Source organism: Podarcis bocagei (assembly GCF_964188305.1).
Source record: "Podarcis bocagei genome assembly, chromosome: 17".
In the NCBI taxonomy this organism is placed as follows: domain Eukaryota; kingdom Metazoa; phylum Chordata; class Lepidosauria; order Squamata; family Lacertidae; genus Podarcis; species Podarcis bocagei.
The window spans coordinates 6,687,517-6,708,974 of NC_138143.1; the positions used below are offsets into that span (position 1 = coordinate 6,687,517).

General features: G+C 46.7%; 1 protein-coding gene across 1 annotated transcript in view; it reads right to left on the reverse strand.

Moving 5' to 3' along the window:
• The window catches only part of LOC308576382 (metabotropic glutamate receptor 6-like), a 44,154-nt gene that overhangs the window by 11,426 nt on the left and 11,270 nt on the right, over positions 1–21,458 (reverse strand). Inside the window, exons 2-6 of the mRNA XM_081175689.1 lie at positions 15,079–15,593; positions 6,676–6,892; positions 4,773–4,908; positions 4,022–4,176; positions 2,361–2,501 (exon numbers count right to left, since the gene is read on the reverse strand). Of these exons, the coding sequence (XP_081031815.1) occupies positions 2,361–2,501; positions 4,022–4,176; positions 4,773–4,908; positions 6,676–6,892; positions 15,079–15,555 (1,126 nt within the window). The 5' untranslated portion in view covers positions 15,556–15,593. The remainder of the gene's footprint in view (positions 1–2,360; positions 2,502–4,021; positions 4,177–4,772; positions 4,909–6,675; positions 6,893–15,078; positions 15,594–21,458) is intronic.

Sequence of the window (21,458 nt, forward strand, 5' to 3'; positions counted from 1 at the left end):
AGAGCCAATGGTGAGTCTACTTAGAGTAAGACAATGGGAAGGGAAGCTGTGGCTTTCTGGACTCCCAGCTCCCATCAGCTCCAACCAGTCAACGGCCTGAGGAAGAGGGTGGGAACTGGAGTGCAACTGCAAATAGGTGAGTGTTACTCTGAAACTTTTGCCATGGTCTATTGCTGTAGTGTAGATCATAGCATGGGGAAATGCTGGCATAACTTAATATGACAGAGATCTCCGTTATGATCTTTCTTGACCTCGGAAGCAGTCTGTGTCTTGGAAGTTATCCTGAGCTCCTAATACTTTGTGTAAAGATCAGCACATGTAATCTAGTTACCAGTAAAATCTAATCAGCACCTCCTGTGAAACAATAGTTGCCACACAGACAAATAGTAAGATTAACTTTAAGTCAGGAAACAAACCAGGATAACCACTTTAGTCATTGCTCACTAGGATTATGTACTTTCAACTTTTAATTAAGCTGAATAAGCAAGATGGGAAAGAGGCAGGAGACTCTTGTTTGCCCCTTGGGGGTATGAATTGCCTCCAGGTGGGCAAAGAAGGAAACTTTAGAAAAAGTTCCCCATTTTAGACCACAGGTAGCCAACTTATGTACAGTGGTACCTTGGGATGCGAACGGGATCTGTTCCGGAGCCCCGTTCACATCTAGAAGCAAACGTAATAGCGATGGCACGTCTGCGCATGCGTGCGTCGCTTTTCGCCACTTCTGCACGTGCACGTGATATCATTTTGAGCATCTGCGCATGTGCAAGCGGCAAAACCCGGAAGTACTCCATTACTTCCGGGTTGCCACAGAGCGCAACTTGAATGCGCTCAACATGAAGCATATTCAACCTGAGGTATGACTGTATATTGTGGGCAAGTGGGCCAGTAATTTTTTTTTGTTGGCTACAGACTTTTGCCGGTTTTATTTCCAAGTAATAATTTATTTCCTGTAATAACTCAGACATCTCATTATTTTACGATGCACATCCTTTGATCGAAGAATTCAGCACCATACCGATAATTTCAGCTACAGCTGGGTGTCAGCCGAGAAGGAAAACAAACCAACCCCCAAACAGTTTTGTCAGGCAACATGGAGCGGTTTGGGTCCAGGCAGAAGCTCAGGAGAGAATGTGAGAAGAATTGGGAACCTTTGTGATAATGGCAATAACAGAACCTCAGAAAAATGCCAGATTCAACCTGAGTCTATCTCAGCCAGGGGAGGCTGGATTTGGGGGCTCCAGGCAGGGAAAACCAGTACTTTGACATTCTGTGGAGGGGATGGGGTTGGGATGACACCACTTGGAATTCTAATCCCCTCCATTCCCTGCAGAGCGGTGAAATAAACCCAAGCCCTGCAGCTCCCCGATAATATTCCCTTTCTAACACCGCTGCCTCTCAAAAATAGGGATTAGTGCACAGCCAGGCTGCGAAGAAATAGTTGTGACCCAGGTGAGTGGGGAGAACTTGGCAACAGCTGCTCTATGTATCTTCGAAGTAACAGATGGATCTGTCACTTTTGGTTCTCTCACTTTCTCCTTTTCCTAACCCTGAAGTTGTTCGCATTTCTGCATTCTGACTTCAACTCCCCACATTTCTGCAGCAATTTATGATTTTAAAAGAAAAATCCTCATAAGAATGTGTTGGCATTTCAGCTGCATACTTCTCCCAATAAGCCTACCATGCACATTTTTGCAAAGCAAATTTTCCTAATATAATGCATGTTTGTATGTTGTTTTCACAAATACATGCATTTTTATGCACACTGTTGCCTAGCATATGCATTTTGTGCATATTACTTGGCTGAACAGCTGCACTGCAAATTTTGAAGGATGCCTGTGTTTTGGTTCACATATGGCTTCTGAAAGTGCAAATTTGGAAACCAAACCACATGAGGAATGGTTGAAGGAGCTGGGCATGTTTAGCCTGAAAAAGCGGCAACTGAGAAAAGATGTGATAGCCAACATCAACTATCTCAAGGACTGTCACATGGAAGAAGGAACAAGTTTGTTTTTTACTGCTCTGGAGGGTAGGATTCAAACCAGTGACGTCAAGATACAAGAAGGGCGATTCCAAGTAAACATCAGGAAGAACTTTGTGACAGGAAGAGCTGTTTGAGGGTGGAATGGACTTTCCTTCCTTGGAGATTTTTAAGCAGAGGCTGGATGGCCATCTGTCATGGATGCTTTAGCTGAGATTCCTGCATTGCAGGGGGTTGGACTAGATGACCCTCAGGGTCCCTTAACTATATGATTCTATGATTCCATGGTAGGTTCATCTTCAAATGAGAACTTACTTGAATTCCTCCCCCATCCCTGGTACCACCCTGCCCTGTTTTAAGCTCTCTCCCAAAGCCTCCATACCAGTACATTTCCGTGCCCCTTCATCAGGCTGCAACCCTGGACGAGTCAGTTTACATCGGAAATCTTCCTCCCAGTACTCAGCAAACCAGATGTTGCGCCGATTGTTCTCCAAGGAGCGTGTGGTGAAGTACTGGTCAAAACCTTGGGGGAGAAAACAGGGAGGTCATGGCCTTTGTGGGCATCCTTCTACTGCATTGCCAACTTTTCACCAGCCTCCGTAGCTGCAGCTGTAATAGGAGCTTGACCTCTGTAGACATTAGCAGCTGATAATATTCTCTCCATGCATGCAAGAAAAGTTTTGCCTACTGATTTCAGCAGATCATCCTGCTATTAAAGGCCCAAGAGCCAGCCAAGCTGACTTTTTTTCTAGTCAGCTGGCAACCCAACCTTTACAATAAAGGTAAAGGTAAAGGGACCCCTGACCATTAGGTCCAGTCGTGGCTGACTCTGGGGTTGTGGTGCTCATCTTGCTTTATTGGCCGAGGGAGCCGGCGTACAGCTTCCGGGTCATGTGGCCAGCATGACTAAGCCGCTTCTGGAGAACCAGAGCAGCGCACAGAAACACCGTTTACCTTCCCGCCGGAGTGGTACCTGTTTATCTACTTGCACTTTGATGTGCTTTCCAACTGCTAGGTTGGCAGGAGCAGGGAGCGAGCAACAGGAGCTCACCCCGTTGCGGGGATTCAAACCGCCAACCTTCTGATCATCAAGTCCTAGGCTCTGTGGTTTAACCCACAGTGCCACCCGCGTCCCACCTTTACAGTACTTTATTTTTAAAATGCTGTGTGATCCTGTAGGGGGAATGCTGTGTGATGCTTCTATCTTATCTAAGGCAGGGATGGGAAATATCTCTCTCTCTCTCTCTCTCTCTCTCTCTCTCTCTCTCTCTCTCTCTGTGTGTGTGTGTGTGTGTCCCTGAGATTGTTGACCTCTGGATCCAATCAGCCCTAGATATAATGGCCAACGATCAGGGATCATGGGAGTTGTAGTCCAACAACATCTGGAAGACTACAGTTCCCCAGCCCAGAACAGGCAGAAATTAACCAGCTTTGCTCAGCCTAGAGCTGCTGAGACAGGGAAAAGTTGCACCTGTTGATTTCTGCCTGCATCACAGGCTGCTGTCAAGTGAATAAAAATGGCAGCCCAAGTCATAAGATCCTATTTCTACAGAAATAGTCAGTCTACCCTCCAAGCAAATATTTGTTCAGGCTCCCTGATTTTTCCATTCCTCTATTTTGGTTCCAGAGGAATAAATTCAGAATGACTGCCAGCCATGGTCCCGTACTCAAAGTCACTCGTAGATTAAAACCCTCAAGCAGGCAGCAAAAGTGAATGGAGAGTCTTTCCTCATAGCTATGAATGGCTGGTTTGCAAGTGTGTTAAGTCACAGACTCGGGATCCCCTTAAAATGGATTAGCTACCACTTAATGTCCTTTAGCGCCTTCTCGTACTCTCAACCGGGGCTATTATGGTGCGGTGCTTAAGAGCAGATTAAATTTAGAAAGCAAGCATGTTCGGGTGAGAAATAAAGCAATGGGAAGAATGAGGGTCAGCTGAGGTCCCATGTCCCAAAACATCCTGTCCAAAAAGGTGTGGGATCTACGTCTGCCTGTCATACTCTCTCCCACTACGATTGGCCCCAGTGCCATCTTGTCGCCTACCTTCCACAGAAGCTCGCTTGGGTAGGATGGTGACGGCTCCTTCAGCCACCTCTTCTTGCTTCAGAATAGGAGAGATCTTGGAGCCCCAGCTGTCGGATCCGACCCAAAGGAACTGGCCGGTCAGGTTGGCCCGGCGTGCAGCCTCCAGCACTCGCCTGCAGGGGGCGAGAGTTATACCTGAAGGAGCGTCTCCACCCCCATCGTTCTACCCGGACACTGAGGTCCAACGCTGAGGGCCTTCTGGCGGTTCCCTTACTGTGAGAAGCCAAGTTACAGGGAACCAGGCAGAGGGCCTTCTCGGTAGTGGCACCTGCCCTGTGGAACGCCCTCCCACCAGATGTTAAAGAGAACAACAACTACCAGACTTTTAGAAGACATCTGAAGGAAGTCCTGTTTAGGGAAGCTTTTAATGTTTGATGTATTACGGTATTTTAATATTTTGTTGAAAGCTGCCCAGAGTGGCTGGGGAAACCCAGCCAGATGGGCGGGGTATAAATAATAAATTATTATAGTATTATTATTACCATATTTTTCCATGTATAAGACGCCCACATGTATAAGACTATTTTTAGGACTCCAATTTAAGAAAATGGGGGGGGGGGAGATTGCCCTGTGTATAAGACGACCCACAGTTTTCCACATAATTTTAAAGTAAAAAAGCCTAGTCTTGTACACGGAAAAGTACGGTAATACCTCACCCAACGCTCCCCCTGGAGGACACGTTCTGCGTTGCTGCTAACAGCGCACTCACTTGATGTCGTCCTCGTTGGCGAAGATGATGATGCCACGAGCGTTGGGGGTCTCCATCAGCCTCTTGATCATTTTGTCAAACTCTCCCGGCTTGGGTTCTCGTGGGATCTTGATGGATTGGGCGATGCAGACTCCACCTGACAGGTGTAAGAAAACTTCAGGAAGCGATTGGGAGGAGCCCGACGGATCCCAGATTAAGTCTCTAGCCCCTCCATTTCAGAAACAATGAGGTGCCAGGAGATGTGACAGAGCCTTGCTTGGACTCCTAGGCAGCTGCCACCGCTCAGAGCAGGCAAGGACCTCCAGAAATTGCTGGACTACAGCTCCCGTGACCACTGGCCATGTTTGCTAGGCCTTACGGGAGTTTATTATTCATTTCATTTCATTTCTACCCCACCTTCTTCTCCAAGGAGCTCAAGGTTTCGGACATGCATCCCCCCCCCATTATTATCCTCGCAACAAGGTAGGTTGGGCTGAGAGACCGGCCCAAGGTCACCTAATGGGATTCATGGCTGAGAGGACATTTGAACCCTGGTCTCCCAGGTCCTAGTCCAGCACTTAAACCTCTGCAGCTGGAGAGCCACAGGTGGAACTGTGGGAGGAAAGGACTCGTGAGCCTTTCTCTTCGGCACATTTTCCTCTTTAAAATGTCCCCCTCCCCAGTGCTTTTTTCACATCAGTGTGCAGTTGCTGGAGAGCTGCCCTGGTCCCAGAGGTGTAGTAAGGTCAGGTGGCACCCACTGCGGAAAATTTCTTGTCACCTCCCCCCCCATTGATTTTTTTTTTTTGCCTGCAAAAATAGTTTTACGTTATTTCATATTTTCTTACAAAAGAATGTGGATTATGGGCCTCTGATAACAAGGAGGGGACTGTGGACAGATTCTTAAATCTACAGGATGGATTGTGTTTTGGCTCCACTGAATTGAAATTTCAGCCTTCACGACGTATGAAAACGGCAAAGTAAACAGTTATTTTCGTGGAGGAGGGTCAAGATATTAACTGATATGTGTGAAATTTCAGATATAGCTGTATAATCCCTAGTAAGTTAAGACCTTTGGAGCAGGCGTTTTTTTTTAAAAAAAGTTTTTATGAACCGCCCTAGTAGGGCAGTAATTCTTCCTTTTTGATACCTCCCTCTATGATGGAACTTGGGGTGGACCGCCCCCACCCCCCTTCCTACACCCCTGCCTGGCCCGTCCTGGTGGCGCTAGCCTAGGCAGCTTGCCCCATTTGCGGACTCACCTGCCTGTGCTGCATGCTGTTCCGTCCCTAAGCTGCAGTTGGGCAAGAACAGCAGCATGATGACATCTTTTTTTAGACAGATATTCTCTAACTATATAAAGACAGGTGGGTGTGGGGAAGTAGACTCCAGCTTTTATGCCCATGACTGGCATGTGTCTTCTCCCCTCCCACAAACACTCCAGAATGTCAGGCATAGTTATTGCACCCAAGGGCCTGTCAACACTTCTGCTCAGTGCTTTTTTTGTGACGGTGCACGCTGGGATGCTGGGATACCATCCTGTTGCTGCCGCCACAGCTTCCCCACCACCTGCTAACTCCCCCCCCCCGCTCTGTCCTCTGCCACGGCCACTTCCTGGACCGTTTTACGATCATCGAACACCTTCCTTGAAGGCGCTGTTTCTGCTTGTCCCTTCTGCTTGCCCTGTGCTTTCTGAGCACTTTTGCCTTTGCCCCACTGCTTCCTCCTGGAAAACCCGCTCTTTGGTGCTCAATCGGAACAGACGGCAAGCTGCAGAAAACCCGATTGTCGTTTGTTCTGAGTCAGCGCCAAACCGCAGTTTCTCCCAGAGGAAAGTGGTGGCTCAAGCGGAAAGGTCTCTCTGGGTTCTCCTCCTGGCTCTGCTGCCCCCCCCACCTCACCCATCAGGTATCCTCTGGCTCACCAGCCTCGCGGGAGATTTGCATGAAGGCATCGACACCGCTCTCGCCGTAGTTGCCCTCAGAGGCCAGCGTGGAGACGTAATTCCAGCCCATGGCTTTGACAATGTCCAGCATGGCCTGGGCCTGGTAGGAGTCCGGAGGAACCACGCGGGAGAAATAATCGTAGCGGTTGCTGTCACTGAGCTCAGGCGCCGTGGAGGCGTAGCTGATCTGGGGTATCTGGAGGGGTGGAGAGGAGAAGAAGGAGAAGGAGAAGGAGAAGGAGAAGGAGAGGAAGAGGAGGAGGAGGAGGAGGAGGAGGAGGAGGAGGAGGAGGAGTAGTAGTTTGGATTTGATATCCCGCTTTATCACTACCCTAAGGAGTCTCAAAGCAGCTAACAATCTCCTTTCCCTTCCTCCCCCACAACAAACACTCTGTGAGGTGAGTGAGGCTGAGAGACTTCAAAGAAGTGTGACTGGCCCAAGGTCACCCAGCAGCTGCATGTGGAGGAGCGGAGACGCGAACCCGGTTCCCCAGATTACGAGTCCACCGCTCTGAACCACTTCCCCACACTGGGAATCGCTAGGTGCTGGTACATTGTCCTACCCTAATTATGCTACAGACTTGTTCTCAGGCCTCTCTAGGCCTGCAATATCCTTCCCTTCTCCATTAGAATCATAGACTTAGAGTTGGAAGGGATCCCCAAGACTCATCTAGCCTGACCCCCTGCAATATGGGAATCTCAACTAAAGCACCCAGGACAGGTGGCCATCCAACCTCTGCTTAAAAACGTCCAAGGGAGGAGGGTCCACAAGCTCCCAATATTCCGCTGTCAAACAACTCTTACTGTCAGAAATTTCTTCCTGATGTTTAGTCGGAATCTCCCTTCTTGTAACTTAAATCCATCGGTTCGTGTCCTACCCCCCAGAGCAGGAGAAAACAAGCTTTTTCCCTCTTTCATGTGACAGCCCTTGAGATATTTGAAGATGAGAGTACCCCTAAACATTTTTTTTTAGAAAAAAGCACTGAGTGCATGTAACATAAACCTAATAAAATATAAAAATATGTAAATTATTACATATGAATTGACCCTTATAGATAATGGGCTGCTGTACTTTCCAGTGGCTGAACGCAGCATTTCACAAATATGCTAACCAAAGGTTAAGGTAAAGGTAAATGGACCCCTGACCATTAGGTCCAGTCGTGGCAGACTCTGGGGTTGCGGCGCTCATCTTGCTTTATTGGCCGAGGGAGCTGGCGTACAGCTTCCGGGTCATGTGGCCAGCATGACTAAGCCGCTTCTGGCGAACCAGAGCAGCACACGGAAATGCCATTTACCTTCCTGCCGAAGCAGTACCTATTTATCTACTCGCACTTTGATGTGCTTTCGAACTGCTAGGTTGGCAGGAGCTGGGACCAAGGAACCCTGTTGTGGGGATTCGAATCGCTGACCTTCTGATCAGCAAGTCCTAGGCTCTGTGGTTTAACCCACAGCGCCACCCGCATCCCTTTAACCAAAGGTTAGCCAATCAGTATTTTAATACTGTATTTTAAAATGGTTGCTACTCACCCTGGGACCTCATTATGAAGGGTGGGTAAGAAACCTATATAATAGTAATAGTAACAACAACAACAATTCTATGGGGTACTATCATTGCACAGCCATGCCAAATTCCAGAGCAGATTGAAGCATCTATATGTCACATGGCAAACACAGTGTTTCTAGTCTGGCCCCAGTGTGCGCACTTAATACCCAAGCTTTGTTATTGTAGAATTGAAAAGGATGATTCACTTGAAACAGGAAACCAAGTACCAGCCTATAAATATGTATTGTCAAAACAATTCCAGACTAGTGAAGGAAACCATTCAAACCCAAAGATGCTGTAACAGGGCATTGAGGTATGTGAGGCTCAGTTCTAGGTTCTGGAATATGATTTCTTTTTCATATGCATTACATACATTCCCTAGCTGCTAGCAGATGAGATCAGGAAAACTTCCAGATTAGCCGCTTTCTTTCATATTGCCTTTTCCCCCTCTCAGAGAATAAAGATTACACAATGATCCCCCTCTTCCAATCTAGTGTTTTCTGAACCCCCCCCCCATTTTGAGGGGGTTTTCAGGGGCGGGGTTGCAATAAAGCATAATTGCAGCACCTGCCTGCCAACTGCAGGCAGTCAAAATGCTATTGAGGCTTTTAACTACTGTGCCTCTGATTAAAAGCTTCCTCTTTTAGGTTCTGCGCTTTTTATCACTTCCTGTTCAGTGCTGCCAGGTGGTTAGAGATCAATTGCTCCTTAAGACAGTGTTTCCCAACCTTTTTTGGGCAAAGGCACACTTTTTTGATGAAAAAAATCTCAAGGCACACCACCATTACAGCCCCGTGACGTCAGCGCGCAGCGTCACGCCGGGAGGGACGCACGAAAGTGAAAGTTTTCAATTTTTTTCCCTCCCCCTTGCCGGGGAACCTCCAAGCTTTGGGGGTGGGGGGGAGGAGGCAGCAAAGCGAGGGACTGAGGGACGGCGGCAGCTGAGGCGGCGGCGGCTGTTGTGGTGGTGGCGGCGATAGCGGGCGGAGGAGGGGGCGGCGGCGGGGCCGAGGTGGCCGGCGGCGGCGGGGGAGGCGGCGGCGGGTGGAGCAGGAGGGCGGCCGAGGCCGGTGAGGGAGTAGGGTTGCCCGGGGCTTGAGGGGCTTGCCGGGAGTTGCTGCTGCCCGGACATGCCGGCCTCCTCCTCGTCCGCTGTCTCGCGCTCCTCCCTTTTGCACGCGCTGCCCCGCCGCCGCCCCATTGGCTGGGTCCTGTCAGCTGATCCTGTGTTATTTCCTGTGTGTGTGTGTGAGGGGAGAATGGAGAAAGAAACCTTGGCACCACCACCGCGGAGCCGCCCCCGGCTCGACGCGGATCCTCGCCACCGCCGCCTCTCACCGCCCGACTCGCCCACCTACCTCCCACGGCACACCAGCCAACGTCTCACGGCACACTAGTGTGCGGCAGAACACCGGTTGGGAAACACTGCCTTAAGAGACCCTTAATTAGGTAGCTTCTGTTTCCTGCCTAGTGGTGGTGCAGTTAATAAACCAGTTTCTTTTCTTTTAAAGAAAAATAGTTATTTTGCTATAAAAGAAAAACAATAGTGAAAGGAAGCCTGTAATTAAAGCTCTCCCTGCATAATAGTGAAAAGAACGTGACTTATTGAGGGGCAGTGCATCTCAAAACTTCCAGCTGTGTAGAACAGGAAGGAATAAAATGAGCAGAGCCTGAAAACAAGAAGCTACCAATTAACATTACAGGGGACATTGGTGGCTACCATTCAATTGCAAGTAAACATTTGAGAAAGATTTTGACCATGGGGAGGGAGATTGCCATTTAACATAGTGCCATGTGGACATGGTGCACAATCCCTCTTCCAGCTGATTGCAGAAGTTAAAGGGCCAGTAGCACAGAAGCAACCCGAGAGGCTGTGCGCCAGGCCAGGCAGCGGAAAAATAGCTGCTGGAGCCGCCCTGACAGAAGAGGACTGAGAGTTGGGTTTAGAAGACGCAGGAGGCTGCAGTTCAAAACCTAGATCCATGATGAAGCTCAATGGGTGATGGTCAGCGATGCTGCGAGATGTAACCCAAACCATTTGGAGAGCACGAGGCTGGGGACAGCTGGCATATATCATAGCACTGCTGTGCTTGTCTGTGGATAATTATTACAGAAATGCTAAATGGGAAATGGAAGGCAGAGATTAGAGTGGTGTTTTATACCAGATTTTGGGGGCAGTGTGAGGAAACTGAGGGCAGAGGGCATCCAACAGAACTGAGCTGATCACCCTGGCTCTTTCCCAATTCCAACCCACGTCTCCTGGATCGTCTCCCAATCTTTGAGGCAGATGGATCCCAGGACTCCTGGTTCCTCCTCACCAAAATCCAGTTTCCCAGTGAGAATGCTGGCTTCCATTTATCCTGCCCCCCCCCCGTCCTCCTCTCCTAGCTGCACCAAATTGTCCCATTTCCCTTTCCACAGCATGTCTCTGCTTCCCGCCCTCGCTGGGTCTGTGAGAAGCCCCATTAAAGCGATTAGTGATGGGGATTAGAGGGGTTTTAGCAAAATGAGCAGCAGCAGCTCCAGTCAGGGACAGCTGAGGCTGGGGAAGGGGGGGGGGGAGCTTGCAAGGCTGATGCTGCTCAGCAGGACCCATGTGCGGAACAGCACATTTACCTAGATCTGCAGAGCAAGAATGTGGACTAGGCAGGCAGGCCTGCATCTCAGTAATATCCAAAGGCAACACGTGCCCAAGTACAACAATGCGATGTCAATATAAACTCTTTATATAATCTATACAGAACTTTGAACAATATGAAATATATGAAATATGCACTCTCTGCAAAACCAAATAAACAGAATTCTTCTAAACCTCTGAAAGTCACAGAATATGCACTCTTGATGGATTCTCTTCAAAATATAGAACCAAATAAACATACGTAAATCTTGTAGGTCTCTGAAAGTCTTTGTGGGCTATGCAAGTCTCTGAAAGAAGCACTGGGTCAGATTCTTATCTGGAGGAAACAAGCCGTAAAGCTTTGTTTTATGACGTCCAATGCTGATGAAGGTCATCATTTCAATAATTCAATTGCAGTTTTTGAAGCATTTCTGTATTCTTCTGCTGTGCTGAAGAAGAATTCCACGAAACAGTGGGTATATCTGGAATCACTGTTCACTACATCTGTTTGAGGACCACTTTGGCAGCATTGTTTATTTGGTTTTGCAGAGAGTGCATATTTCATATTGTTCAATGTTCTGTATAGATTATATAAAGAGTTTATATTGACATCACATTGTTGTACTTGGTCATCGTGTTGCCTTTGGATATTACTGATATTTGCTTGCAACACCAGGGGTTTAATTGTTAGGTTTGCATCTCAGGCTCTTTCCCCTGTGAGCATCCTTCAGGACTCCCTTGTGCTCATGATTTTTGGGTGTGTCTTGTGAAGTCACATTGAGGGAGCAGCAGGTCCCTGGGTCCTCCTTTGCGGTTCTCAGCTCCTGCAAACTCAAGAACCATACAAATTGGTTGCTCCTTGGGATTGGTACTAGTTACCAGTTATTAGCTCTAACCATCTAACTATCTGTTGCCCGGCCAACTCTTTCCCTGCCTGTCCCTGGCATGCGGCCCCTAGAAGGTTGCTTCTGGGGGAGTGTGGCCCCCAGGCTGTAAAACGTTCCCCACCCCCACTCCTAGGCATTTTGCTGCTTGAGGGGAATGACTAGATGGCACCCATCACCACCCATTTCAGCAGACATTGGAGGCACTGGGTAGACCGTGTGGCATGTATGGCTCTACCTCCCCTCCCTCCCACCTGCCACTTAAGGAATCTACCTAATGGTAGGGCTGGCCCTGATGAATCAGCTGTTTCTAGAAAGGCTTGGGGTGTGTGCTTTTTTGGGGGGGTGTTGGCTAATAGTAAAAAAGGTTGCTCAACCATTAACCATTGAAAGTTCATTCTCTGTGTCTGCCTCCATTTCTCTGTGTCCATTGAAGGATCAAACGAGATATGGTGTTAATGGCATGGAGGCAATGAATGTGCATGCTTAAAAAAATCCCAAAAACCCAAAAGTACAAGGATCGGGAGAGCACAGCAGACAGGAAAGCTTTGCACTGTCTCTCCCCACCTCCTGCAGCCCCAGTGTAGTTGGTGTGGGGCATGGCTAGACAAACTAAGACCTGGGGGCCGGATTTGGCCCAATCGCCTTCTGAATCCAGCCTGCGGACGGTCCGGGAATCAGTGTGTTTTTACATGAGTAGAATGTGTGCTTTTCTTTAAAATGCATCTCTGGGTTATTTGTGGGGCATAGGAATTCATTCATATTTTTTCCCCAAAATATAGTCCGTCCCCCCACAAGGTCTGAGGGACAGTGGACCGGCCCCCTGCTGAAAAAGTTTGCTGACCCCTGGTGTGGGGTGAGGGGAAGGGCCCCCATGGATAAACATGCACGTCCATTGCATTGTGTTCATGTGTCTGGCTATGAGCCCCATAATCCCGAAGTCGCAACAGGGCAGCACCTTCCTTTGACGTTCTGCGAAATGTCACAAAATAATGAGCAAGCTTCCAGGTTCCGCAGAGCCCTTCGTTGGGCTGGAGGTTAAGGGAAACAAGGGGGGTGGGGATGGAGCTGTGTGGTGGCTCAGATGCCCCAAATTCCTGCAGTTTGTAATGGTTTTAAGGTGGTGTTCTGGTGGTGCCTGGCTCCCTGCCACACTCACTTATCTGCCTTGCAGCTAATGCCCACCCTTCCACCCAAGCCCACCTCCCTTGCCCCTTTTACCAGCCCTGCCAGTTCTAGCTTCCCTCCCTAGGCAGCTGCTAAGCACCTCTGCCAAATCTGGCGTGTCAGGGAAAAGCCATCTGTCCTACAGCTCGAACTGACCCTGCTACCCCCCATCATCACCCCAGAGACTCCCAGCTGAGTATAGTTAAAAGGTCAGGCGTGTGTTTATGTGTGACTGGGCTACTCATCCATGATCAAGTGCTCAGGGAGGCTTGCCTCAATTTCTCTCTGCTTGCAGGGCTCCTGCTGTGCCTTTAAGTGCAGCGTGACAGGCAGAAATTCAACAGGTGAATCTCTCCCATCATCACATTTCATGCCAGGAAGTACTTTGCCTGTTGGTTTTCTGCCTCATGGGTTAAAGGCACAGGAGTCGAGTTAAAAAGGGATGGTAGTCTTTAAGGCCTGGTATCAAATGCTCGGTACCATTGCTTTTCTCCCCATCTTTGGAGAAAATGAACGTTCAGTCCCCAACCTGTGCAAACTCTCCTCTCTGATGTATTTGCAAATATAAAAGTTCTGTACTTTTAAACTTCTTTAGCTACCATAACTATGTGGCTACAAAGTGCAGAATATTACTGTATGAGAGGAGCAGCAAGGGTATAAAGGAGGAAGACATGAGAAAGGGAGAAGTTCCCAAGTAAATCTAGAAGTTTCAGTCCTGTGTTAGTCAAACACATCTCCACAAACAGGAGGGCTAGGAACTTTTTAAAAACATGAATGCCAAAATTCTCAGGCACCCACATTTCGGGCAGCATCGAACATGTGTACACAAGACATCAGTTTTTAGCGCGTTCTCTCTCTCTCTCTCTCTCTCTCTCTCTCTCTCTCTCTCTCTCTCTCTCTCTCTCTCTCTCTCTCCCATTCAGAAAAGCTCTCTCACCCTTGTTCTAGATGTTGTTGAACTTCAACTTCCACTATCCATGACCATTGGCCATTTCTGGTCTAGTAGCAGTTGATTGTCACTTTGATAGAGCTATTTCTCCCTTCCTAGGACCTGAACAGTGCCATCTGGTTCTTAACCTGAGTGTGCTGACTTCTGAGCAGTTGGAATGTTTCTGAACACCCAGTAACACACACCAGCTAACAGACCCTCCAAGCGTCCCTATTTTCCAGGGACGTCCCTGATTTAGAGAAGCCATTGCGGTTTCTGATTTGATCCTGCTTTTCCTTAGAATGTCCCTATTTTCATTAGAGAAATGCTGGAGGGTATGGAGTTATCCGACCCCTGAGCCGTCTGAAGTCAATCCTGTATAAGGAAGGTTTTTTATGTTTAATGTTTTATTATATTTTATATATGTTGGAAGGGACGTGGGTGGTGCTGTGTGTTAAACCACAGAGCCTAGGGCTTGCCGATCAGAAGGTCGTGGTTCAAATCCCCACAACGGGGTAAGCTCCCGTTGCTCAGTCCCACCTCCTGCCAACCTAGCAGTTCGAAAGCACGTCAAAGTGCAAGTAGATAAATAGGTACCACTCCGGCAGGAAGATAAATGGCGTTTCCGTGCGCTGCTCTGGTTCGCCAGAAGCGGCGTAGTCATGCTGGCCACATGACCCGGAAGCTGTACGCCGGCTCCCTCAGCCAATAAAGCGAGATGAGCGCCGCAACCCCAGAGTTGGTCACGACTGGACCTAATGGTCAGGGGTCCCTTTACCTTTACCTTCTTATATATGTTGGAAGCTGCCCAGAGTGGCTGGGGCAACCCAGTAAGACGTGTGGGGTATAAACAGTAAAATTATCAGTATGGAATGGGGCGTCCCTATTTTCATTGGATAAATGTTGCAGGGTATGATCTAAGCCAATGACTAAGAAGAGCTCATTTCAATATACTGAAGCCAGAGAACTATTATAACCATTCAAAGGTTGTAGGTTGTGTTGACAACTAGGTTGCTATCTTCTTTTGATTCGCATATTGCTTCAGAAGCTGTGAATTACGTGACTTTGGCTCCACGTTGGGCAAAAGATTCCTATACTGCGAGGGCTTGTACTAATGACCCTCGTGTTCCCTTCCAACTCTTCAATTCTATGATTCTCCCCCATTCCTACCCTGCCCCCCACCCCATAGCTGTTCGGCCTTTTCTGGGGAAATGCCATTTTTAAGTCCTGCCCCTCTACTCACGGCAAAGAGGCGAAGCACATTGGCCACCATGATAGAGACAGAGCTGGCAGAGGCGCCAATGACAGCCACCACACGCTCGGGCTTGGCGATGATGGGTGGCTCCCCGTTGGAGCAGCGCACACCGGAAGTGTCCTTCTGGATCAGGGCCTGGACAAACGTCAGCGACTGCTCCAAGGCGTAGGTGTCGCGGGAGCAGGTGTCCAGGATGCGAGCGCCCAGCGTCATGTTGGGAAGCAGGTCAGGGTCACTGTTGATCTGGTCCAGGGCGTACAGCATGGCCTCCATCCGATGGATCCCCTTCTCTTTCTTCACGTCCCCACACGGCACTCCAGCGGGGCCACGGGAGTGGACGGGGAACAGCCCTCCCAATGTGATGTCCCCTTCTATCTTGATCGAGTCTGCTTGCGTAGCTGCTTGGCTGCATCTCAAGGTCCACAGTGACCATAGACACAGCAGCAGGAAGCCGGCTGGGTCCATGTTGGGTTGTCTTGCTGGGATGCCGGGAGGATTACGGTCTGGGTTCGGAAGAAAGAAGAGTTAGGAGAGGGAGCAGGGTAGGGTAGTCCATCGGAGGGCACTTTTGACCATGGGACCCTCAGACTTGAAGCCAGCACTGGGAAGGTGCCATTTGAATGTTTACCCCAACAATAAAAAATTTCTGGGATAATATCTATAATGAATTTAAGAAATTATTCAGACTAACCTTTAAAAACAACAACCCTGAGATCTTTCTTTTAGGCATTTTACCATTAGAAATTAAAAAAGACGTAAGACCGCTGTTCATGTATGCCACCACAGCAGCAAGAATTTTTGTGGTAAGGAAATGGAAAAACGAAACAATACCGACAATTACAGATTGGCAGATACTCATGTTAGAATATTTACAACTAGCAAAACTGACGGGAAGAGTTAGAGGAGTATAGAGCCAGAAAATATTTGGAGAATGGAGAATATTTAAGGATAATATAAGATCGTATTGTACCAATCACACCATATTAGCAGAACTTGAGTGATACTTGTAAACACAAAAATACCATTTGTGGAGTAGACGGAAACAATATTAAAGAATATAAAACTGTGCGGGGGGAAATGACAGCATAAACAGTACAATGAGAATGGTTGGAAGACTCCTTTCGTCAGAAGTCTTTTTTATTTAGCCTGGAGAAGAGGAGGTTAAGGGGTGATATGATAGCCATGTTCAAATATATAAAAGGATGTCATATAGAGGAGGGAGAAAGGTTGTTTTCTGCTGCTCCAGAGAAGCGGACACGGAGCAATGGATCCAAACTACAAGAAAGAAGATTCCACCTAAACATTAGGAAGAACTTCCTGACAGTAAGAGCTGTTCGACAGTGGAATTTGCTGCCAAGGAGTGTGGTGGAGTCTCCTCCTTTGGAGGTCTTTAAGCAGAGGCTTGACAACCATATGTCAGGAGTGCTCTGATGGTGTTTCCTGCTTGGCAGGGGGTTGGACTCAATGGCCCTTGTGGTCTCTTCCAACTCTATGATTCTATGATTCTATGATTCTATGATTTAAGTGTTTAATTAAGTATTAATTAGGAAGATTTTTTTTGGTACGTAAATTTGCTTTTTCTTTTTTCTGTATTTTCTTTTCTTTTTTCTTAATTGTTTTTTCTTCAATTTTTTTTGTAGTATGAGATTGTAACTTCTTTGTAAATTCTTTGTATAAGTGTGTAATTTAAATTAATAAAGATTTTTTAAAAAATAAATCCCTTGGGTGAGTTCACATTTCGCCTTCACTGCAGTAACACTGGGGTGGGGAAGCTCACCCCCCCCAGGGCCAAATGTATCCCTCCAGGTCTTTCCCTCTCTCTGACCCTCAAGATCAGGGGTCTGCAACCTGTGGCTCCGGAGCCGCATGTGGCTCTTTTACACCTTTGCCGCGGCTCCGGGGCGGATACTAGCGAGGGGAGGAGGCGCATTGTGCACCCCGACACTCCCCACTGTGGCGGGTGCTGTACTGGCTGTGACGTCGCATGGGGGCGGTGCGTGCGTTAGTCACGCACCGTCCCGACGTCACCTTCCCACCCGCCACATTGTAAGGGCCATGTATGCTGGTCACTGCATTGAAAGGGGGCACGTACGCTGGTCACTGTTTTGAAGGGGCGTGAAGAACACACACACACAAAAGGTAACTTGTTAATTTAACATTTATTTCTATGAGGAGGATTAATTCTGAGGGGTCAAACAAAGAAATAATAAAAAAGTGACAAAAAAGTTATTTTTATAATGACGAGTTTTGCGGCTCCCAGTTTTTTTTTCTTCGGAAACGGGTCCAAGTGGCTCTTTTTGTCTTAAAGGCTGCAGACCCCTGCTCAAGATTATTCCCAGGCTCACCTCCTCCTCAGCCACAGCCCTTCTCTCCTCAGGCAATTCATCACCACTCTGCTAGGGTTGCCATAGATTTCAAAAAGTAAAAAATCTTGACACAAGCTTTTGGGGTGGGGGCAGAGTTGTTGAGCTTTTTCTTTTTTTTTCTGAACCAAAAATTGTTAGGCTTTGCCCCCAAAGAATGTTCTAGAGCTACAGTGGTACCTCAGGTTAAGGACTTAATTTGTTCCGGAGGTCCATTCTTAACCTGAAACTGTTCTTAACCTGAAGCACCACTTTAGCTAATGGGGTCTCCTGCTGCTGCCATGCCGCCGGAGCACGATTTCTGTTCTTATCCTGAAGCAAAGTTCTTAACCTGAAGCAATATTTTTGGGTTAGCGGAGTCTGGAACCTGAAGCATATGGAACCTGAAGCGTATGGAACCTGAGGTACCACTGTATTTTTAAGAGAATAAATGTACTCTTACGAGATGGGTTACAATTTCCGCCAGGACACGGCTTCCGACAGCCAAATCCTGGCTATGTCTGGTAAATTACAGACATATTGCAACCCTACACTCTGCAGCCTCCTGGAGTGTTTTTGCCTCGCTATAATGTGTGTGAACTCTGAGAATGCTTTTGCACTTGGGGTGGAGGCTGGTGTGTCTGTGTGTCTGTGTTTGTTTAGAAACTAGCCTACATTACAAAGCAAACGTTTCTCTTTTTAGGATTTGCTGAAATAGCTAAATGAACAAGAATACAAAAAAGGGAAGTGTGAGGAGGTCGATGATACAAGTAAATGAAAGGTAGAGATATAGAGATATTGGATGTGTTTTTTGAATGTTTTTGCTTTTCTTGTTGTTTTATTGTATTGTTTTTTCTTTTCTTTTTTTTCCCCTCCTTACTTTTGATGTATTGTGAACTTTTTGCTGTTTCTTCTTCTTTTTTTGTAACTATTAAACTTTTAATAAATATCTTTAAAAAAAAGCAAACGTTTCTCTTTTTCCCCCTTCTTTTTTTTATTGACTTAAGAAAACTAAGAAACGACCACAGGTATGAAGTTTACGGCATGTAATGCCTTGAGAGAGAATATTATGAAAATGATTTACAGGTGGTACATGACCCCAGTCAAGCTTGCAAAAATCTACCATTTGCCCGATAATAAATGTTGGAAATGTAAAGAAACTGTAATGCTTTAAGGGAATATGAAAAATGGGTTGTTAATAGGGAAAAATCTAATGTTACTATTTTAAGACCAAAGATTAGGATGGAGTCGGTGGAAGAAGATTGGAAAAAAATTAAAGTATATTTACAAAAATATTGCAAAATTAATGAATGTTAGAAGGATGCTGGAATGAAGCTATATGGTTTTAGCAGAAATGTAATAAAGAATTAAGTAAAAGCTGATTGATAATGGGCCAAAATAAAAAAATTTAAGGTTAGACCGTTAAGATAAATTATAGAACAAAAATTGAGAAAGATGGAAAGAATTTGCTGAAATAGTTAATTGAACTAGAATACAAAAAAAGGGAGGTGTGAGGAGGTCGATGAAACAAGTAAATGAAAGGTAAAGATATGGAATATTGGATGTGTGTTTTAGTGTTTTTGTTTCTTTTTGCTGTATTGTTGTATTGTTTTTTTATGTTTTTCTTTTTATGTATTGTAATGTATGTTCTGTTAAACTTTTTATTGTTTTCCTTTTTTCTTTTTTCTGTAATCTTTAAACTTCTAATAAATATCATTAAAAAAAAGAAAACTAAGAAACGATGAAGTCTAAGTTAACATTGCCTTCTACTGATAAGAAATAATAATAACTATTACAATAATGAAAATACTAAAAATACATTTACTTCTCCTTTTGAACTTCTATTCTGGTTACAATATATTACTATTCTATAAGAATCTATTATATCCTTTGCTGTCCCATATATTATTTTATTTCCCAAATTCAACCTAACCCTGCTCTCCTCCCCACTGCTTCCCTTCACCTGTGTGAGATCTTCCTAACATGTTTTTTTAGTTGTTTTAACAAAATAAAATAACATGAAAACTGATAAATTATAATTACTTCTTTTGTCCATACACGCTTAGCAATCGCCTATTAAGAGTTCTGCTTTAACACCATATTTCTTCATGTATTCCCCTATGCATTCCCATTCTGTATATAATTTTTGATTGATGCCGTCATTTTTGCCATCTCAGCAAACTCACAAGTCTTAACTTGCCATTCTGTCATTTGTGGTACCTTTTCTGTTTTCTAGTATTTTGCCTTAAGTATTCTTGCGGCTGTGGTTATATACAAAAATACATTCCTTTTGTCCTTGGGTATGTCGTTTGTTAATAAACTCAATAAGTATGACTCTGGTTTTTTTGAAATAGAGCTCCTGAGGCTCTTTTTGATCTCCTCATGTATCTCGTTACAAAATTGTTTTACCACCTTACGCCCCCACCACATATGGCAAAAGTTTCTATTCCTTGCTCTGCATACTTCTTCTTGTCCCACCTGCCATCACTCTTTTGTGGCCCCTGGAAGGCTGCTTGGAAGGCAATGTGGCCCCCAGCCTGAAAGAGTTGTCCCCACCCGACTTGCGGCCAAAGCTAAGAAAGCCAGTGAGAAAGGAAGGCGCTTAAAAGGGAGGGGAGGGAAAGGAGGGAGCGAAGAAAAGGCGAAGAGGGAAAGCTGCAAGGAATGCCTCTCTAAAAGCTTTTCCTAGTACCTGACCCAAGACACACAAGGGCACTTTTCCTCAGCTGCTTCAGCTCTGAAACAAGAGATACATCTCTGCTTTGGGATGAAATGAGGCCACTGGGGAGGGAGGGGCTCTCTGTTTTCTAGCAATCCCAGACAAATCTGCCTCTGTTTGACTACCCATCTCTCCTCCCCTCTTCCTGTGACAGGCAGGGCTGCCCTATCCTGAGGCAGAGTAAGGCAGCTGCCTCAGGTGACAGGTGATGGGGTGCAGGAGGAGTGGACAGCATTGCGTGGACCTTGCAGGGGTTGACCTCAGCCTGTGCCCCTTAAACTAGTTTGCTGCCCTCTAGCTGGGTGGCACAGCGTTCTTGGAAACCCCCCTCCCCCATTGACTGCACACACAGCATACATTTAAAGCACACGGCTTCCCCCCAAAGAATCAAGGGAACTATAGCTTGCTTCTCACAGAGCTACAATTCCCAGCACCTTTAAACTACAGTTCCAAATATTCTTTCTTTTTTCTTTTTGCAGGGGTATGTGTGCTTTATAGGGACGCGGGTGGCGCTGTGGATTAAACCACAGAGCCTAAGGCTTGCCGATCAGAAGGTTGACGGTTCGAATCCCTGCGACGGGGTGAGCTCCCATTGCTCTGTCCCTGCTCCTGCCAACCTAGCAGTTCAAAGGCACATCAGAGTGCAAGTAGATAAATAGGTACCGGTCCAGCGGAAAGGTAAACGGCGTTCGCTTAAGCTGCTCTGGTTTGCCGAAGCGACTTAGTCATGCTGGCCACATGACCCAGAAGCTGTACGCCGGCTCCCTCGGCCAATAAAGCGAGATGAGCGCCGCAACCCCAGAGTCGGTCACGACTGGACGTAGTGGTCAGGGGTCCCTTTACCTTTACCTATGTGTGCTTTAAATGTATGGTGTGTACACAGGCATTGTTGGACAACAACTCCCATCCATGACCACTGGGTGAGATGGCTGAGAAAGATGGGCGTTGTAGTCCAACAACACCTGAGGCCTCAGGGTTGAAGGAAAGCCACCCCATTGCCAGTGCCGGGACTAAATTTAGTCCATGGAAATTGGAGGGGGAACACTCGATGGTGTCATTTGCTGCAGAGTAAGCCCCACGTAAGATTGCTGCCTGAAACACTTATGCCAAAGAGTGGCTCACAAAAGACCTCAAACAGCAATGCAACCATTTTTAAAACAATTTGGCCACAGCAATAAATATAGCAAGGGTGTCATAAAACACAAAGGTACAAGAAAAATATTTATTTAAAAACTCAACCACCATCAAAAATAATATAACGGCAGCAATTAAAACCACTTTGAGAAGGAGGAACCATTTATGACCCT